The 17,341-nt window shown below is 57.8% G+C and overlaps 1 protein-coding gene across 8 annotated transcripts in view; it reads right to left on the bottom strand.

Moving 5' to 3' along the window:
- Positions 1-213: 213 nt before the first annotated feature.
- Positions 214-17,341, bottom strand: part of LOC102574445 (myosin-10) — a 31,834-nt gene continuing 14,706 nt past the window's right edge. For all 8 annotated transcript variants that reach the window (XM_019488027.2, XM_059728489.1, XM_019488030.2 and 5 more), the window contains 24 exons: positions 17,109-17,178; positions 16,342-16,502; positions 15,778-15,886; positions 15,174-15,305; positions 14,723-14,929; positions 14,322-14,459; positions 13,249-13,372; positions 12,257-12,428; positions 11,801-12,013; positions 11,184-11,328; positions 10,869-11,075; positions 10,441-10,545; positions 9,991-10,143; positions 8,912-9,160; positions 8,485-8,697; positions 8,045-8,257; positions 7,176-7,337; positions 6,850-6,978; positions 6,540-6,628; positions 6,088-6,211; positions 5,417-5,625; positions 4,714-4,822; positions 4,109-4,281; positions 214-2,787 (listed from right to left, as the gene is read on the bottom strand). In XM_019488027.2, the coding sequence (XP_019343572.1) occupies positions 2,607-2,787; positions 4,109-4,281; positions 4,714-4,822; positions 5,417-5,625; positions 6,088-6,211; positions 6,540-6,628; positions 6,850-6,978; positions 7,176-7,337; positions 8,045-8,257; positions 8,485-8,697; positions 8,912-9,160; positions 9,991-10,143; positions 10,441-10,545; positions 10,869-11,075; positions 11,184-11,328; positions 11,801-12,013; positions 12,257-12,428; positions 13,249-13,372; positions 14,322-14,459; positions 14,723-14,929; positions 15,174-15,305; positions 15,778-15,886; positions 16,342-16,502; positions 17,109-17,178 (3,787 nt within the window). In that variant the 3' untranslated portion in view covers positions 214-2,606. The remainder of the gene's footprint in view (positions 2,788-4,108; positions 4,282-4,713; positions 4,823-5,416; positions 5,626-6,087; positions 6,212-6,539; positions 6,629-6,849; positions 6,979-7,175; positions 7,338-8,044; positions 8,258-8,484; positions 8,698-8,911; positions 9,161-9,990; positions 10,144-10,440; positions 10,546-10,868; positions 11,076-11,183; positions 11,329-11,800; positions 12,014-12,256; positions 12,429-13,248; positions 13,373-14,321; positions 14,460-14,722; positions 14,930-15,173; positions 15,306-15,777; positions 15,887-16,341; positions 16,503-17,108; positions 17,179-17,341) is intronic.

Below are 17,341 nucleotides of genomic sequence, written 5' to 3'. Positions count from 1 at the left end.
GCTCCAAGGATTGATCTGGGGCAGGGAAGGGGTGAGATACCTGGGTGGCTGGGCCCATGGGGCTGATCTAGGGCAGGATACCAGAGTAAATGGGCCTGAGTACAGCTACTGGGAGGTGGCTCCAGTGCCTTGTACTGCAGGAGGCAGGTTTGAACTCAATCCCAACCTCCCTCTCCCCCACCCTAAAGCAGAGATTTCAGCCACAGTACATGGTAAATCTGAGATGAGCTTTACTAGAAGACACAAACCTCGGTGCTTTTTAAAAACAGAGGGAACTGGCTTGCGCCCTGTGCAGCCAGAAGCAGCAAGCCCTGGGCCCCACAGGGAAGAGATATCATGTGTCAGCCCAGGCCCCTGCAAGGCACTGCTCCCATGCCACCAAACCTACCCACAGAAATGCCCTGGTAACACACAACACAGCCAAGGGAGCACGGCAGAGAAGGGCACACAGGAGCCATGCAGCCTGCACCTAAGCCCTGGGCACAGGTCATCCCCAGCCCCGGAACTATGAGCAGGGCAGGTAATAAGGGAACATAGGGTAGGGTTCAGGGGAGGAAGCTAACTGACCACAAGAGTATTTGAGCCTCCTCTCCAAAAGCAGGAAGCTGGCAGAAAAGCATGAGGGACCCTGGGCACGGAGTTTCCAAAAGGCTGGCAGAGCAAGCATACACATATTCTCTTCTACACCATGAAGCCACCATAAGCTGCCTGGGTGCAGGTGGTAAACAGCAAGGCCAAACCTAGGCCACAGCAGGGCCTGCATCAGCAAGGGGGGGACCCAAGGAGTGATGTGCCACTTCCCTAGATACCTCCTGCCTGGGTGTTGCCAGTGTCCAGAAAGGAGACATGCTCCTAGCCTCCCCTAGGTGCACAACTTTCCCTCAGTCAGTCCCAGCCCCACACATGGGGAGACAGCTATGCAGGCACAGCACAGCTTGCAGGAAAAACTGGTCCTACCCAGGAGGAGGCATCCACACAGTACTTATCCTGTCCCTGAGAGCCTGCCCCTGAGACTCAAGAGCCTGTGTGAGACCTCTCCCTAGCTGGGACTGCAGCTGCTCTGGGGGGATTGACCTTGCTGGTTACAAACCCCTAATTCCCACTGCAACCCCTCCCTTTATAAAGAATTGCTGGGTTTCATGGCTTGAACCTGGCCAGTTCCACCTTCTGTCCAGGGGCATAGAAGCCAAATGTAGGGGCAGGCCCAATCCAGTGAGCCCCATGTCAAGGACAAGTGCCAGGCCCTGTCATGACAGCCAGTTTACAGTCACTTAATTCTTCCCGCCAGCCCCCAAGCTGTCTCACCATCTCTCTGACCTGGGATGCCACAAGGGCAGCTAGGCACAGGCCCCTTACAGTGCTGGGACCTGGGAGAAAACGGTCTGACATGTGGACACTTCAGCCTCAGAAACTGAAATGAATCCACCCTCCCCCAACACATCACATATAAATGCATGCACAAGCCTTTACCCCAGCATAAATGCAGCCACACACAGGGTCCTACCATGGGAAAGGCTCTGCCCACCCACAACTACTCCCAGAGCGAAGCCTGGGGCAGAGTGAGCCTGACAAAGTGTGGGGCAGTGCTACATCCCCACCAGCTACTGCCATCACCAAGATGCAAAAAAGTAAGATACTGGGATAGATGGGGCCATGAGGCTGAACTGAGGAAGGCCAGTTGTGGGGGGGATAGGGGCACAGTTCAGGGAAGTGATTCCTATACTGTTTTGAAGCTGAGCCCCGGTGAAATCTAGGCCCCTGGGTTTAAAAATCCCAACTGTGGTGAGTGATGAAAACCAAGCTGCACATGGAAAGAGGAAGAGCGATGCCAGGAGAAGGGGGAAGAGATCACAGGTGCTCTACTCCAGGCTACCCTAAGATGGGGCTTTTGTGCAAAATGAAGCTAGGTCCAACATGTCTAAAGCACAGCTGTTGCTGGAAGAGAGAGAGTGTGAAAGTGAGAGAGGGACTGTGCATGTGGGAGTGAGTGCATGAGATGCAGCACTGTCCCCTGCTAGGATGAGTGTGCGTGCACACATATGGTTGGTGCCCCCTGCTGGAGAGATCCAGACCTGTACTGTACACATGCACTCGTGTGCAAGAGGGGATGATATTCAGGGGTTCTGTGGCACCGGTTTCTGTCACACACAGCAAACCCACAACAGGACAGAGAAGGGAGCACCTGGAGGGCAGCTGGAGGCTGCACAAAGGGAGGAGCCTGGTGTGCAGGGAGAATCAGGGGACATGCAGTGGGGGGCTGAGCCAGGTAGCATGATAGAACCATCCCTACATTGACAGGGTCCTGTAATGGCGGGGAGTCTCAGTGCTCTGGAGGGGTGTCGGCTGGACCCCACGGTGGGGTGGGAGGGGTTCTACAAGAAATCCAGTTTAACTCCAGGTGCATCTAGGCCGACCAGCTGCTCCCAACCCCCCTGTTATAAAGTGCTGGCTGATATAAAGAATAAAGCCCTGGGCAGAGCCAGGTGTGCAGAGGGGCCAAGCCCTCAGACCCCATAGTATAGGAGTCCAGGTTTGTGCAGTGCTGGGTGAGGGAGCTGCCCCAGCTTTGCCTCCATGCCCCTTCCCCTCCCCAACCCTGGCGCCCCTCACTCGCTGGGGGGCTGCTCAGCCAGGGGTGACTGCGGCTGGGTCTGGGGGGGGACAGGGGAAGGATGGTGGTTGGTAGCTGTGGTCTCTGCATCCTGCTCCTCCGTCTCCTCGTCTGAGACCCCCTCCAGCCGGAAGACCTGGCGCACTGTGCGGGTAGTGAATGTCAGGGGGGTTCGCCTGAGGAGAGACACATGGATTAGCACAGGGGGCACAGTAAGCTTCAGACCCAGCCCAGACCACACAGAGCACCCTGCTGGCCTCTCCCTACCCCACAGGCAGCACCGCTGCCCGACCACCCCCAAAAGCTCCCATCCCCAGCACTCCTATCCCATGGTCCCTGCAGTGCCCCTGGCTGGGCCTCCCTTCAGTGGTCACACCGCCCTATGCCCTTGGGTGTGGCAGCATCACACAGCAGGGAGCAGCGAGCAGGCAGGGGGCACCAGGTAGCCTAGCCACCAACCCCCACCCTGAATACCACATACCAGTCTAGCATCACCCCACCCCACCCCACACCCTGAACAACACACATGAGCCTGGCAAGGGGAACGCAGCAGCCAGGAAAGAGCAGGCCCCAGGCAGCAGGCCCCAGGCTCAGAGCCAGTTAGGCGAGGCACAGGGGGAACAGGGCAAACCAGAGCTTCAGGAGCAGTGAGGGAGGGACAGAGGTGAGAGAAGGGAGCTCTGAGGGAAGGGTGCGGCAGGCTCCGAGTGGGAAGAGACCCCTACATGGGCAGGAGGGGGAGTTGCTGCCCCTGGTGAGGACCCAATCCCCCTCCCCCTCCTGGCAGGCTGAGGCAGTGGCATAGGGACAGCAAGCAGGGCACACACGTACTTGCGTTGGAGATGCTCTAACTTGCTGTGGGAATGGAAGAGATGAAGAAATGCAGAGAATGAGAAAGAGAGAAAGAGAGAGAGACCCGCCACAGCCCAGGGAAGAGAGGCAGCATGAACACAGGGGTTTGGAGCCACGACACCCAAGTTCTGTCCTCACTCCAGGAGGAGAGTGGGATCTGTTGGGTTTAAGTGGAGGGGCTGGGAACTGGGACACCTGGATTCTAATTGTGACTCTATCCCATCCCCTGGTCCCTTGTGAAGAGCTATTTCAGCCTGAGAGAGCTCCCCTGGAGACTGAATCCCAATAAAAAAAGGCAGCGGGCTAAGAGCATCCCCTGGGGACATATAAGGGGCTCAGATGCCCTCCTGCAGGTATCCAAACCATACTTTCCACAGACACTGAGCCACCTCTGTACAAAGCACCTGAAGACACCAAGCAGAGTCCCTCCACCCCTCAGGATGGGTCCTGCCTGGCCAACGTGGGACAAGAGCCTGGCATCAGGTTGGTGGGAAAGGGGAGACCTTGTCCCAAGCTGTGCCATGGGAGAGCCAAATTTAATTAGGTGCCTGAAGTGGGTACCATGTCCGGCTTGAGTTATACCCTGCCTCAGGACTGACTGAGGCATATCCAGCACTGTCTCCCACCCCCACCAGCCAGGACTACCTGAGGCGGTTGCGCAGCGTGGTAACCTCACGGTTCATGGACTCGGCTGACTCAGTGACATCTTCAAGCTCACGCTGCATGCGGCGGCGGCTGGCATTAGCCCGAGATGCTTCCTCCTCTGCCTCTTCCAGCTGCCGCTTCAGCTGCTTCATGCGAATGTGTCCCTTGTCCAGCTGCCAGCAAACAGCAGACACAGGGTCACACCACTCCATACCGGGACAGACTCTTATACACATGCATGGCACTTGGAAGTGCCATGCTGCAGGGGACAGGGTGGGATGCTTGACAGGGGGGTGTCATGTGGTTGCCATGCCATGATGCTCAGTGCAGCGGTTCAGCAGGATGAGTACCCCATAGGATGGGGTGTGGAGGAATCTGTGGTACTGCAGGGGACAAGGACTTGGGCGGGGGGGTGGGGTCACTGTGCCACGGTGGGCAGACAGCTGAGCATGCTGCAGGTACTCTGCAATAGGGGGCTCAGTGGGAGATGCCATGCCACAGGTGGTTGATCACAAGGGGGCTATGCTTTGGGGATCAGGGGCAGTGCCATGCCACAGGCAGGACAGGGTGCCAGGTAGCAATGTGAAGTAAGGAGGCAGCCACACCTGGTCCTTGAATTGATCTGCATTCCTCCGCTCTTCCTCCACCTGCAGCACCACCTCCTTCAGCCGCTTCTCTGCCCGGCGCACCAGCTTGCCCGACAGCATCCGCTCCCTGTCAAGGGGTACAAGATAAGCAGAGCCCGGCCTACCCAAGCATGATTTGCACCAGGGTATTCTAAGTAGGTACCCCACTGCACCCCAAGGAATTCTAGGTAGATGTCCCACTCCCCACCAAAGCCTCCTGCTTCATGGCAACAGCTCAGCCCCTAACAACATCTTGGAAAAGATGGGTATCATGCCTTCACCCCTAAAATTCTGGGTAATCTGCCCCTTGGCTTTGAGGCTCACACTTCGAAAAATTCAGCATAACAGGAACCCCTTTACAACGAGTCATACACAGGAGCACTCTGGGTAACCAAGATAATTCTGGATAGCTATCTGCCCCTCTGCTGAGGACAGGGATCCCACCAGATGGGTTCTGGGTAACCAGAACCTGGCCCATTATAGCCTTTTTTCCCCATAATCCTTTTGGGGGGTAACCTTGTCTATCTCCACCCCTGAATAAAGGATTCCACACACGAGAATGTGGGTGAAGCAAACTGCAATCCTCAGAAGGTGGTCTCCCTCAGAGGATTCTGGATAAGTAGACCATTGTCCCTAGACACGGTTCCCATCTGGGTATTCTGGGTAGCCAGCCCTGACTTACCGAGCCTCTTGCTCCAGCTGCTCTTCGAGCTGGGCCACCTTGGCCTCCAGGGTGGCTATGGCCAACTTATACTTGGATTTGACTGAGGAGTCCATCTCGCCTAACTTAGCCTTCAGTTCCTTGTTCTGCCGCTCTAACTGCTGCCGTGAGTTCTCTGCCTTCTGGGAGAAACTGTGCTCAGCGGCCAGCTCTGTCGTCAAGGTCTCCACCTGCGGAGGGTGTTGCCAGATCAGACCATTGCATTTGAAGGCTTCTCCCACTCGGCACTCCACCCCATGAGGCACTGCACCTCACAACACTACTGACCCCTACACTACATGGCAGCCCAGAAATCCATGAAGCCAGAAATGGGGCAGAGGCTGGGGGGGGGGGCAGCGTGTCTCTGCCCTAGGGCAGGCTGGGTAAGTAAGTCAGTAAGACTCCCACCCCAGGGGATACTGGGCAGCCTGTTCTGGGGCTCACTACCCCAGAACATGTCAAGCCCAGAAGGGAGCCCCATGCCTGTGGCCTGGGGAAGACTCCAACAACTCCAATCCCGGCAGCACCCCCAGCCTGGGAGGAAGCCCCCTAGCCCAGAACATGTCAAGTATGAGGGTCCCATCCCTGCACTGGGGACTTCAGGGCAATGATCCCTGGGGGTACTGGCACCCTTCCTCCCAGGCAGCCCCCACCTGCAGGGTGAGCTTGCGGTAGCGATCATTCAGCAGCTCCATGTTGCTCTGCTCCTCATCCAGCTCCTCCTCCAGCTGCCCAATCCGTGCCTCCAGATGTCGCTTCTCATCCAGCAGTGCCGACCTGGAGAAAGAAGAAGAGCCAAAGGGGTGGGCACAGGGTAGAGGACCACTTGGGCTTAGCAGGAGGTCCCAGGACATGGCAATGTAGCATCAGCAAAGACAGGGAAACAGGCAGGGCATGGAGGAGATAACACCCAAGCGGGTGCAGGAGGTGAGGCATGAGTGGGGTCTAGGGAAGCAGGCATGACTTCAAGCACTCAGCTGGGCAGAAAACAGTCTTTGCTGAACCAGGTGTTGTGGGCACTTCTGGCATGGTGGGGTTGGGCCAGGGCTGGTAGGTAGTCTCTGGCATAGTAGGCATGGCCTGGGGCAGTGAGCAGGGCACTCACTTGCCACTGGTCCCATTGGCCAGCTCGTCAGCCAGGTCATCACGCTCCTGCTGGGCCTGTCGCTTGGCTCGCTCCGACGCTGCCAGTTCCTGCAACGGGACAGGGTGCTGAACAGGCAACAAGGACCCACACAGACACCCTGCCCCCACTCCATCATAGCCCTGCCCTTGCCTCACCCCAACCCCACCCTGACCCAGCCCCAACTCCTGCTCCGTCCCCACAGATTGGCCTCCCAATGTAGCTTTGCCCTCTCTCCACTTCTTCCCACTCCGCTTCTCACCCACCCCAGCCCCACCCACTCTGGACTCACCTCCTGCAGCTGCAGCAGTTCTGCTTCTAGGTTTTTCATCTTCTTCTCGCTCTCACGGGCCTGAATGAAGATCTCCTCACGGGAGGTGCGAGCCTCCTCCACCTCCCGCCACAGCTCCTTCATCTGTGCCTAAGGGGCGACAGGGCAAGACTGAGCCAGAGAGAACCCCGTGTCCCAGCCACTGAGTTTCCAGAGTACAGGAAAACTCCATCCTATGGAGCACACAGTGTCCAGATATTGGGGTCCTATAATACAGAGTAACCCCTAAGTTCTCACAGAACACTGGGTACCACTGCGTGCCCCCTGCAGCCAAGCCTTGCCCCCACCTGCAGTTTCCGGAGCTGTTTGACGGCCTCCTCACGCCCCTTGTTTGCAGCTTCAATCTGACCCATCACGTCCTGCAGGTCGAGCTCCAGCTTCTTCCGTGCAGCCACAGCCAGTGCCTTCTGTTTCCGCTCTGCATCCAGCTCCTGCTCTAGGTCCCGCACCTAGGAGTATGGAAAAGAAAGGTGTCAGCTCCTGCCCATGCCCCCTCACTCCCCTGCACCACCCACCAAAGACCACCCACACTTGCTCCCATGTGCTTTCATGACTCTGTCCATGCTCCTCCATCACCTCGGCCCACACAACCTGTTTCCCCTTGATTCTTTGGGCCTACCCAGCCTATGCCCCCTTGTTGCCCTGAACCCAGACCCTCAGGCAGGTGTCAGGGGCCCTAAGAGGCAGCCTATTCTGGATTCATTGCCCAGTTGGCTAAACCTGCCAGGGACTCTTACCTGGCAGCCCCAAACTGGCTGATGAACCAGCTGGCCATTATGATGGCCTCCTAATTGTCTGCTGGGGAGAGCAGCCTCCCCATTTAAGTCCTTCTGTGGCAGCAGACTGCAGACCCACCAAACACTTATGCCTGACAGTCTACTGTGGTCATCCTCTTTGGATCTTGTGCTCTTCAGTTTTCTGGTTTCTAACCCAGCTCCACCCTACTTTTGGACTCTGGCTGTTTTGAAACTCCACTAGGCTTCAGTAACTTGGCCTCTGACTTCAGAACCCCGAGTAGGCCTGTGACTTGGACTTTGTCCCTGGATTTCCCCTTCACTTTGGGAACCATGGATGCTAGCTCCTGTCTCTGGCCCTCCCCTGGTTGCCAGACTGCCCATGACCCAGTCCCTTCAGCAGGTGCTAGCCCTGTGCCAACCTGCTTGAAAAGCAGCTTCTTCTTGTCATCGTTGGCATCATCACGGTTCTGCAGCTCCCGCTCATGTTGCGCCTTCATGGCCTGCATGTTAACCTCCAGCCGCAGCTTCCCATCCTCCGTGGCCTGCAGCTCGTCCTCCAGCTCCTCCAACTGTGCCCGCATCTCCTGCACCTGCTGCTCCAGAGCCCGCTTCGACCGCTCCAACTCATGCACCTGCCAAGGAAAGAGGACACAACAGCTCTCAGAATCCACTGCACTGCAACCTGTCTTGAGGAACATGGACTACTGCCCCCAGAATGCACTGAACCCTGACCCATACAGTCCCAGGGATGGACTATGCCCCCCAGCATGCACTGCACTGTTAGTCCTTCCACCCATGCTAGTGCTGAGAAAGAACCCAAGAATCCAGGTTCCTATCCAGAAGTTCTGCTGAGGCTTACATTCTTGCCGACGTCATCCTTGGAGCTGACCAGGTCGTCCATCTCAGCACGCAACTGCTTGTTCTGGCGCTCCAGTTCAGCCTGCAGCTCCAGCGCCTCCTCTAGCGCCCGGCTCAGTGACAGCACCTTCGTCTCCTTCTCTCGCGCCTCAGCCTCAACCCGGTCCCGCTCCTCTGCATGCCGCGCTGATACCAGCTTCTCTTCAGCCAGCATCTGTGCCACAGGGGGTGGGAAGAGTTAGACAAGCGGAGCAGAGCACAGGTTGAGCAGTGGTGAGGCAGAGGTGAGTCAGACCCCTGGGAGCAGGTGGGGACAACTTAGGCTGAATGTAGGGGTGTCAGGAGCTGGGGGGCCAACATTTAGGGTCGTCAGTAGCCAAGAAGCCAAGCCCATTTGGGGAAGGGCCTGGGGGCTGGGAAGGCCTCACCTGATCGAATTTCTTCTGACGGCGCTCGAGGGCTCCTACAGTCTGGCGCTGCTGGCCCAGCTCCACGCTCAGGTCATCCAACTCCTGCTGTAGCCGTGCCCGCCCCTTCTCTGCCTTCTCAGCAGCCACCACCTTCTCAGCATAGCGCTGTCCTAGCACTTCCAGCTCCTTGGCCACCCGTCGGCGAGCCTCCTCCAGCCCCTCTGCCACCCCTGCATCCTCCTCCAGCTTCCGCCGTGTCTCCACCACCTGTAGAGACACAGCATCAGATGTCCGCAGATGTTGGAGCAAGGTGGGGAGTCCTGGGACATGGGCTTCTGTCCTGCAGTTCAGAGGAGCTAGGACTGCACAAGGCCCAGAGGAAGGGGAGAAACTGATCCAGCATGCCAGTGCACTGCGCACCATGACACACAGGGGCAGTCTCCACAGGTTGCACTGCTGTGCTGCACTGATGGACTGTACTGCACCAGCACAAAGTAACAGCATCACACTGCACTGACTCACCACACCACCATACTGACCTGGAACCTTCACTGACACACCATAGCAGCACACTACATTCCCACATTCCACTCACCCCAGAATGGTGTGTGGCAATGGCACACTGGGCTGCTGCACTGCAACACTATGCCAGACCCAAGCACATTCATACCATGGTGCACCACGGGCCATGCTTTTGCACAGCACTATTAAGTATGCTGATGTGCCAAACCAGCACACTACACTACTACAATGCACAGTAACTCCAGAGCACCACTGCACTGTGCCACCAGACCTTAGCTACGCGTATGGGCAGCACACCACACCATGCTGTCATGCAACAGCACACTACATTGTGCTAACCATACTCCATCCATGCATAACAGACACAGCAACACACAACCTACTGTAAGCATTGCTCCACACACAGAGTACTACCAAATGGTGCTACATCACCGTACCTCATTGTGTCACTGCCCTACACCTCTGCTCCAGGCAACACAAAACACACCGTTCTACTACCCCATATGCATTACACATGCAGCACACATTGCACCACTGGTCTGCGCCCTGCACTATTCACATCCCCATGCCCCCACCTGCTGCTGCAGGCTCTGGATCTGGCGGTTCAGGTTGGCCTTGGCAGCCTCATCCTCCTCCATCTGCTCCAGTAGGACACTCTTCTCCTCCTCCAACTGACGCACCCGCGAGCTCAGCGCCAGCTTCTGCCTTGTCTCCTCCTGCAGCAACTCCTGAGGGTGAGAAAAGAAGGTAAGGATCAGTCAAAGCCAATGCCCAGATGCCACCTGGTTCAGAGACCCTGCCCCAGCCCCTACCCACAGATCAAAGATCTCCTCCATTACCCCTGGATCAGAAGCCCTGCCCCTCTCCCACCCCACATAATAGACACCCCCGGACCTCACACCCCTGCAACCAGTCCCAATAGCATCCTGCTGCACTTCACCTGCATTAAGCCCCTCCTGCCCACAGCCACAATCCAGAGGGCACACTGTGCTGCATAAGCTGGCCTGTGAACCCCCATGAGGTACCTGAGTATCCTGCAGGTGGGATTCAACTGTGGCTAGGTCCTTTGTGAGTTTGATGGTCTTAGACTCGGTTGTACCCAGAACCCCCGAGACTCCATCCAGCTCACTCTGCGAAGGAAAGGGCACAGCACAGTGAAGGGGAGGGCTGGAGACCATACTCTGTGGGCACCTCTGCTCCAGAAGAGTTGTGACCCATGAAGCCCATCCACAAAAAGAAGCGTTATGGGACATTCCAGGTTGGCCAGTGACCAAAGGCCAAGTGTCAGCTGCAGACAGGACCACATACAGGGGCCAGATATGAGGGCAGAGGGACCCATGGAGAGAATCCAGGGGAGGGAGGGGACAGGATGCCAGGGTAGATGGGCCCGTAAGGCAGGACATCAGAGCAGACAGACCCATGGGGCTGATGTGGGAAGACATGTGCGTCTCACCTGCAACTTAGTCAGGCGCTCAGTGAGCTCAGCCTTAGCACGCTCAGCTTCACCCGCCCGGGCCTGCAGCTCCTGCACCTGCCCCTCTAGTTTCTTGCGCTTCTGCTCCGAGTCAAGGCGTGTGCCCTGCAGCGCCTTCACCTCCTGGGCCAGCTCCGCCTTCTCCCCCTCCAGCATCTGCTTTGCCTTCTCCAGTGCTGCCCTAAACTGGGGGGCAACATAGTTTTCCTTGAGCCACGAGAGAACCCAGGTGACCAAACTCCCAGCTCCTTGTGCTCAGACCCCTAGATCCTTCCCTGGAATACTGTCCCATACCCGGCGGGACTGCTCTAGCTGCTCTGACAGCTCCTCCAGGGTGCTGGTGTGTCGTTGTCGCATCTCCAACACCTGGGACTCATGCGTCTTCACCTCCTCCTCCATCAGCTTCTTCAGCTCCGTCACCTCCTGCTCCCGCTTGGACCTGCAGTGCAGAAAGGGTTGAGGCAAGACATGGGGCACAGGAATGCAGCAGCCTCAGGTGTGGAGTATATCAGGTGCTGTTTAAACAGAGACATCTTGCCCAGCACCAAGCCAGCTTGGGAGTGTTTATGCTGGCCCCTTCAACTGTCTTGTTGTGTAGTGGTAGAGACAAGAGTAGCTCTGGAGTGTTCTGCAGGGCGGGTACACCAGAATCACAGGCCTGTGCCACAGCAACAGAGTGCTGCAGCTGGCTCAGGAGGAGAGATGTTTTGGGGACTAGTAATGACAGGGTTCTATCCTGTGTTATGGGGCGGAGAGGATGTTGCAGCCAGCCCTGGGTGGGTGTTGTGAGGGCAGGTGCACTGGGCCAGTGTGGCACAGCAGCTAGCTGTGGGGAGTACCAGGGAGAAAAACAGTGCTGCAACTGGCTCTGGGGGCCACAACCAGCAGCGTGGAGCAGGGGTGGGACATACCGCAGCTCCTGCTGGGTGGCGGTGGAGTCCAGCGTGTCCTCCAACTCAGTTTTCAGGGCCTCCAGCTCCTCGCCCAGGTCTCGACGCTGCTTCTCGGCCTTAGTGCGTGCCACTTTCTCTGCCTCCAGGTCCTCCTGTGCCTCAGCCAGCTGTGCTTGCAGCTCCCGCAGTGACTTCAGCACCAGGTTCTTCTGGGCCACCTCCTCCTCCACCCTGTGGCAGAGGCAAGGTCAGTGGGTCAGAGGGATCCCAGAAGAGTTGGGAGCTGGGGGGATGGAAGAAGGGCAGCGCCTGGCCTGGCACGAAGGGGAGATGCTGGGGGAGTTAAGACCCCAAGGGTGGGGGATGGTGCCTGGCCAGGGAAGTTAGGAGCACCCCCATCTGACCCAGGGGAGTTGGGAGTAGGCAGAAGGCAGAAGGGGGGAACCAGTGGCATGGAGGGGGGAAGGGAAGTACCTGGCCAGAGCAGCCTGCAGCTCGGCTTCCTTGCGTGCTAGCTGTGCCCGCAGCTCCTCCAACTGCTGTTGCAGTTCCAGCACCTGCTCTTGCAGGTCTGTGGCTTCGCCATCCAGCCGCCGCTTCAGCTTCTCCAGCTCCTGCCGCCCCTTCTCCTCCTTCTTCAGCCGGTCTGCAGGGAGGGCAGGGGCTCAGACCCAGTGGGCCATTCTTGCCCACAGGGACCCCCAGTCTGCCTGGAGGCTGGCACTTCCCTTATTTCTTACCCCTCCTCTGGCTAGTACACCCCCCACCCCAGACTGCCTCACACAGGAGACTCCTCCGTAAGCCTCTGGCCTGTGGGTCCAGGGATGCCCACCAGCACCCCTGCTGACTACTCAAAGAAGGGACAAGCCCTGGAGGTTTCCCCAGTCCCACATGCCACCCACCCTGAGGACCATACCCAGACCAGGCAGAGCCCCCAGAGCCACCCCCTCTGGTTGTGCTATCCAGCAGGACACTGGATAGGTTGGGAGGGTGGGGGGAAGCACATCACAGCCTGGGATGAGGATCTGGAGAGAGTCCAAAGAGGAGGAAGCAGGCAAACAGATGAGGACTCTGGGACATGGGCCCACATGGCACCGACCCCACAGGCTGTGCTAGATCCTGACAACTCAAGTAAGGACACATTCCCCAGCAGCAAGAGCGCCTGCCCAGCACTGAACATAGAGCACTGAGGCACTGGGCAGAGGCATGCAGATATGCCTTTTGAGGGCTCTACAGCCTCCATGTCCAGACCTACCCTCCTGCCCAACCCAGGCCGGGGCTGCACCCACTCCCATCTCTATGGGAACTCCATTCAGACCCCAATCTGGAGGGGGACCCAGTTCAGCTCTGGACCTGGACTCATGCCCCCAATCTGGATGCATATCTGGAGCCTGACTCAGCTGCAGCTCTGCATCCGGGTGGGGCTGAGACCAGGGTCCAGAGTATGTGCTCCCTGCCCTGCTCACCTTCCATGTCAGCCATGACAGCCTCGTACTTATTGCGCAGCTTGGACAGGCTCTTCACCTTCTCCTCTTCTTCTGCCATGTGGGACGTGAACTCCGAGAGGCGCTCTTCCATCAGCTTCCGCTCCTGCAGGTATGGCACAGGATAAGGCCATGCAGGGCACTTCCTGCCCCAAGAACCAACCACCTCCCTCTTGCCCTCCTCCCCAAGAACTAACAGTCCTCCCATGCCCCCGACCAGAAGCCATGCCCACAGCCCCAGCCAGCTAGGGTTGACATAATCCAGACTCGCACTGAGGCACTGACACTGCACCAACTGCCAGGTCCAGGGCTCACTCTGACTCTGCAATAGGATTCAGTTTGGAATCAGGCTGTAGCCCAGACCCCACAGACCTGGGTTGCAACCAGAGGGCTCAACCTGAGATGCTGAGGTGGGCAGAAATTTCAGCCCTGCTGTGGCTTCTGAGCCAGCTACCTAATCAGCCTCAAGTTTATGCTAACAGCCACTGAGAGACTGAGCGCTGCGCCCAGGTCTGGGGTCCCCAGCTTTTGTCCCAGGCCAGAGCATGACTCAGGTTACGAGACAAAGGAAGGGACAGGGATCAGAAGCAGAAACTCCGCCTTCCAGTCCCAATCTGGGTTCTGCAACAGATAAAAACTAAACCCCAAGCTACAAACCAGAGGGCCAAAGGCTGAATTAGCATCCACACCAGGACATCCAAAGGAAGCCCAGACCAGGGTCTACATTGGGTTCACCCCCTTTTGAAAGGCAGAGCATGGTCCAGATGAAGATCCAGGCAAAGGTCAAGATAAGAACCATCTCCAGGCCCCAACCAGATCCCACAGGGACCCAACCCATCTCTAGCCAGAAGCTGATGCAGGTTCAGACTGGAGCAGATGTTGGATGAACTGGGGCGTACAGGGCCCAGAGATCCACCTCCAGAGCCACCCAGCAGTAGGCCAGCCCCACCCAGAGGCATGGGGGCAGGACAGAGGGCACAGTCCACCATGCCATTTGATCTCTCCAAGCTCGTACCAGCCCTGTGGATGAGAGGCTCATGGCAGGGCACCCTCACCTTAAGGAACTTGGAGTTCTGGTCCTCCAGCAGCAGGACATCCTCCTCCATCTTCTTCAACCGGGACTCCATGGTCACCTTCTCCAGCTGCAGCTTCTGCCGTGCCGCCTCCTCCTCTTCCAGCTGCTCCTCCAAGTCCTGGAAGGAAGGACAGGAATCAGAGGACAAGGGCAGCATGATATGTACCCCAACAACTTCCTTAGCCAGGTGCCCCACAGCCCAGAAGGGAGCCCTATGCCTGTGGCCTGGGGAAGACCCCAATAACTCCAATCCCAGCAGCATCCCCAGCCTGGGAGGAAGCCCCCTGATCCCTGCAACACCACCAGTCCAGGACAGCACTTGTGATGGCCCCTCTTCCAGCATACCCAACCCATTCTGCCCTGCCCTACAGCCCCCAGCACCTGGACGTGCTGCTGCATCTTCTTCTTGTCGCTGTGTAGCTGCTGGGCACGCTCCTCCTCCTCCTCCACCCGCGCCTCCAGGTCGTGCAGGATCTCCTCCAGCTCCTGCTTCTTAGCAGCCAGGCGTGCTCTCATCTCCTCGGCCTCAGCAAACAGCTCCGTCTCTGCCTGCAGCTGCTCCGCCAAGATAGCTTTCTCCTCTGCCAGCTACACCAGGACCAGCACAGGTCAGCTCTGAGACCCAGACACCTGGGTTCCAGCCCCAGCATGCGTGGGGTGGGAACCAGGACACCTGGTTTCTCTCCCAGTTCTGGGAGGGGAAGGGTCTTATGGGTTAGAGCAGAGTGCTGGTGGGAGCCAAGATGCCTGGGTTCCATCTCAACTCTGGAAGCAGATACAGTCTGGTGGGTTGGAGGAGGCTTGTCCCTGGGTTTCTGGGTCCCCCCCTCACCTGCTGGTACTTGCTCTCCAGCTCCTGGAGGTCCAGTTGGGTTTTTGTGTGCTTCTCCTGCACCTTCTGCAACTCCAAGGCCTTGGCCTGCATCACCTCATCCTGCCGTGTCACCTGAAGCAGTGGCTTCACCTGGGGGCAATGGGGTGTGATGCGGAGGAGGGCTACGACAGCCCCAAGTATAGCCTTGTCTCCCCCTGAGACTCAAGGTCCCCTCCACCCCCAAGTGAATCCAGTTCCCATCACCCCTCTACATCCAGGTCCATATCCCCCTGCTGCCTGCCCCAGCACAAGTTCTGAAAGCAAATACTAACCTCCTGTACAGCCCCATTCTCAGCCACCACCCCAGGGCCTGGTCCCCCCAGCTCAGTCCAGAGCTCCTACTTCTTCCCCTCAACCTGTCCCAGAACCAGGCCTTCCAACACCCAAAAGGCTGGCCCTCCTCGCTATCTCACCCAGGCTCAGGAACTGCCTTCACTATCCTTCAGCCTATACCCCATTGCCCACCCCTCACTGTCACACCCCAGCCTTGCCCCCTAGACCATGCCCCCACATCCCAATCCATGCCCCTCCCCCTGGCACACATCCTATGCCCCACTCGCACCTTGGTGAAGAGACGCCACCACTGCCAGTGGCGCAGCTTGAGATAGGCAGCACAGTTCCGCTGCATCACCCGCAGTGCACTCAGCTGCTGCTGCTTCTTCAGGAACGCCCTACAAGTGTCACTCATCATCTCCTGCCCCAAACACCAAGGCTCTCACCCAGCTCCGGTTGGGCAGGGGGTCTAGTGGACCAGAACAGGAGGGCTGGGAGCCAGGACACCCCATTTCTATGCTAACTCTAGGTGGTGAGATGGATCTGGTGGGTCAGAGTTTGGGGAAACAGAGAGGGTCTACCAGCCTTGTTGCCTGGTTTTGCTCCCAGCTCTGGGGGCGACTGAGTCAGAGCAGGGTAAATGGGAGCCAAGACATCCAAGTTCTCTCTGCACTTCATGTTTCCTTGAACCCAAGATTCCACACAACAGCCCAGTGAATGGGGGGGGACGGGGGGACGGACGACAGACACAGACAGCAGAGGAAACAGACCCCTGCTTCCCATTCCCCCACCAGGCCATGCCCCCCCTCCCCCCACCTACACCCCACAACCCCATCCCACCCTGCACACTCACCTCCTGGCCAGGTAGCCACGGGCAGCAGCCTGGAAGGAGACAATGATGTCGGTAATCTTGAGGTCACGCTCTTCTTCAAGGTGCGCCAGCACACCTGCCCGGAAGAAGATCTTGCTCTGCCCAATGCGGTACAGGTTGGGGTCCAGTTCCAGAGACTTAATCTGGAGCAGGGCAAGAGACCAGGTCAGCAAGCCTGGGACTGAGGAACCATAGCTCATACCTACACCTTCCTGGGGACCCACCCAGCACGTGCCCAGCCAGGGGCCAGCTGGGCACTTGAGCCACTGGTGGTGGAGGGGATGGAGAAGCAGGTAAATGGGGAAGTGGACACTGAGATGGGTGGATGCAGCGAAGGAGAGGATTGGGTGGGAGGTGCAGGGGAGTATCAATGCTCAGAGGGATGCAAGGGAGTGATGGGGCAAGGGAAGGATGGAGTTGTATGAAGGAAGCAGTAGTTGAAGGTAGGATGATGAGTAGTTGAAGGTAGGATGATGAGAACAGGGTAGATCCCTACAGGTGGGGCTGGTGGGTGGGCAGGGTGAAATGCCATCTGAGCAGACGGACAGTGCTGGACAGGAGGGTCAGTGGGAATGCTGGATGAGGGTGGAAGCATGGCTGGTAGGTGGTGGTTGGGAGATAGGTAGCCAGGTTGGTGGGGTGAGGATTAATTAAAAGGTGAATGTATGTGGTGGCTGGGTAGGCAGCAGCTGGGTGGTGATGGCTGGGAGATGAAGTTGAACCCCTGGCCTGCCCCACCCTGCTCATACCATGAGCTCGCAGGCCTGCTTGCCGTCCATGAAACCTTTCGGGATGGCGTTGGGTGTCAGGATCTCATACCTGAGTGGAAGGGAGGACACAGTGAATTCAAAGATGACACGGCACCATCCCCTGCCTTACAGATCCACCCCTCCACAGCATGGTCTGAGCCAGGGCAGGATATTGGGGTATATAGATCAGTAGGAGCTGGGGGGCAGGATACTGGGGTATATGCATCTGTCTA

This window comes from Alligator mississippiensis, chromosome 5 (genome assembly GCF_030867095.1).
Source record: "Alligator mississippiensis isolate rAllMis1 chromosome 5, rAllMis1, whole genome shotgun sequence".
In the NCBI taxonomy this organism is placed as follows: Eukaryota; Metazoa; Chordata; order Crocodylia; family Alligatoridae; genus Alligator; species Alligator mississippiensis.
This window is presented reverse-complemented; position numbering and strand designations above follow the sequence as displayed.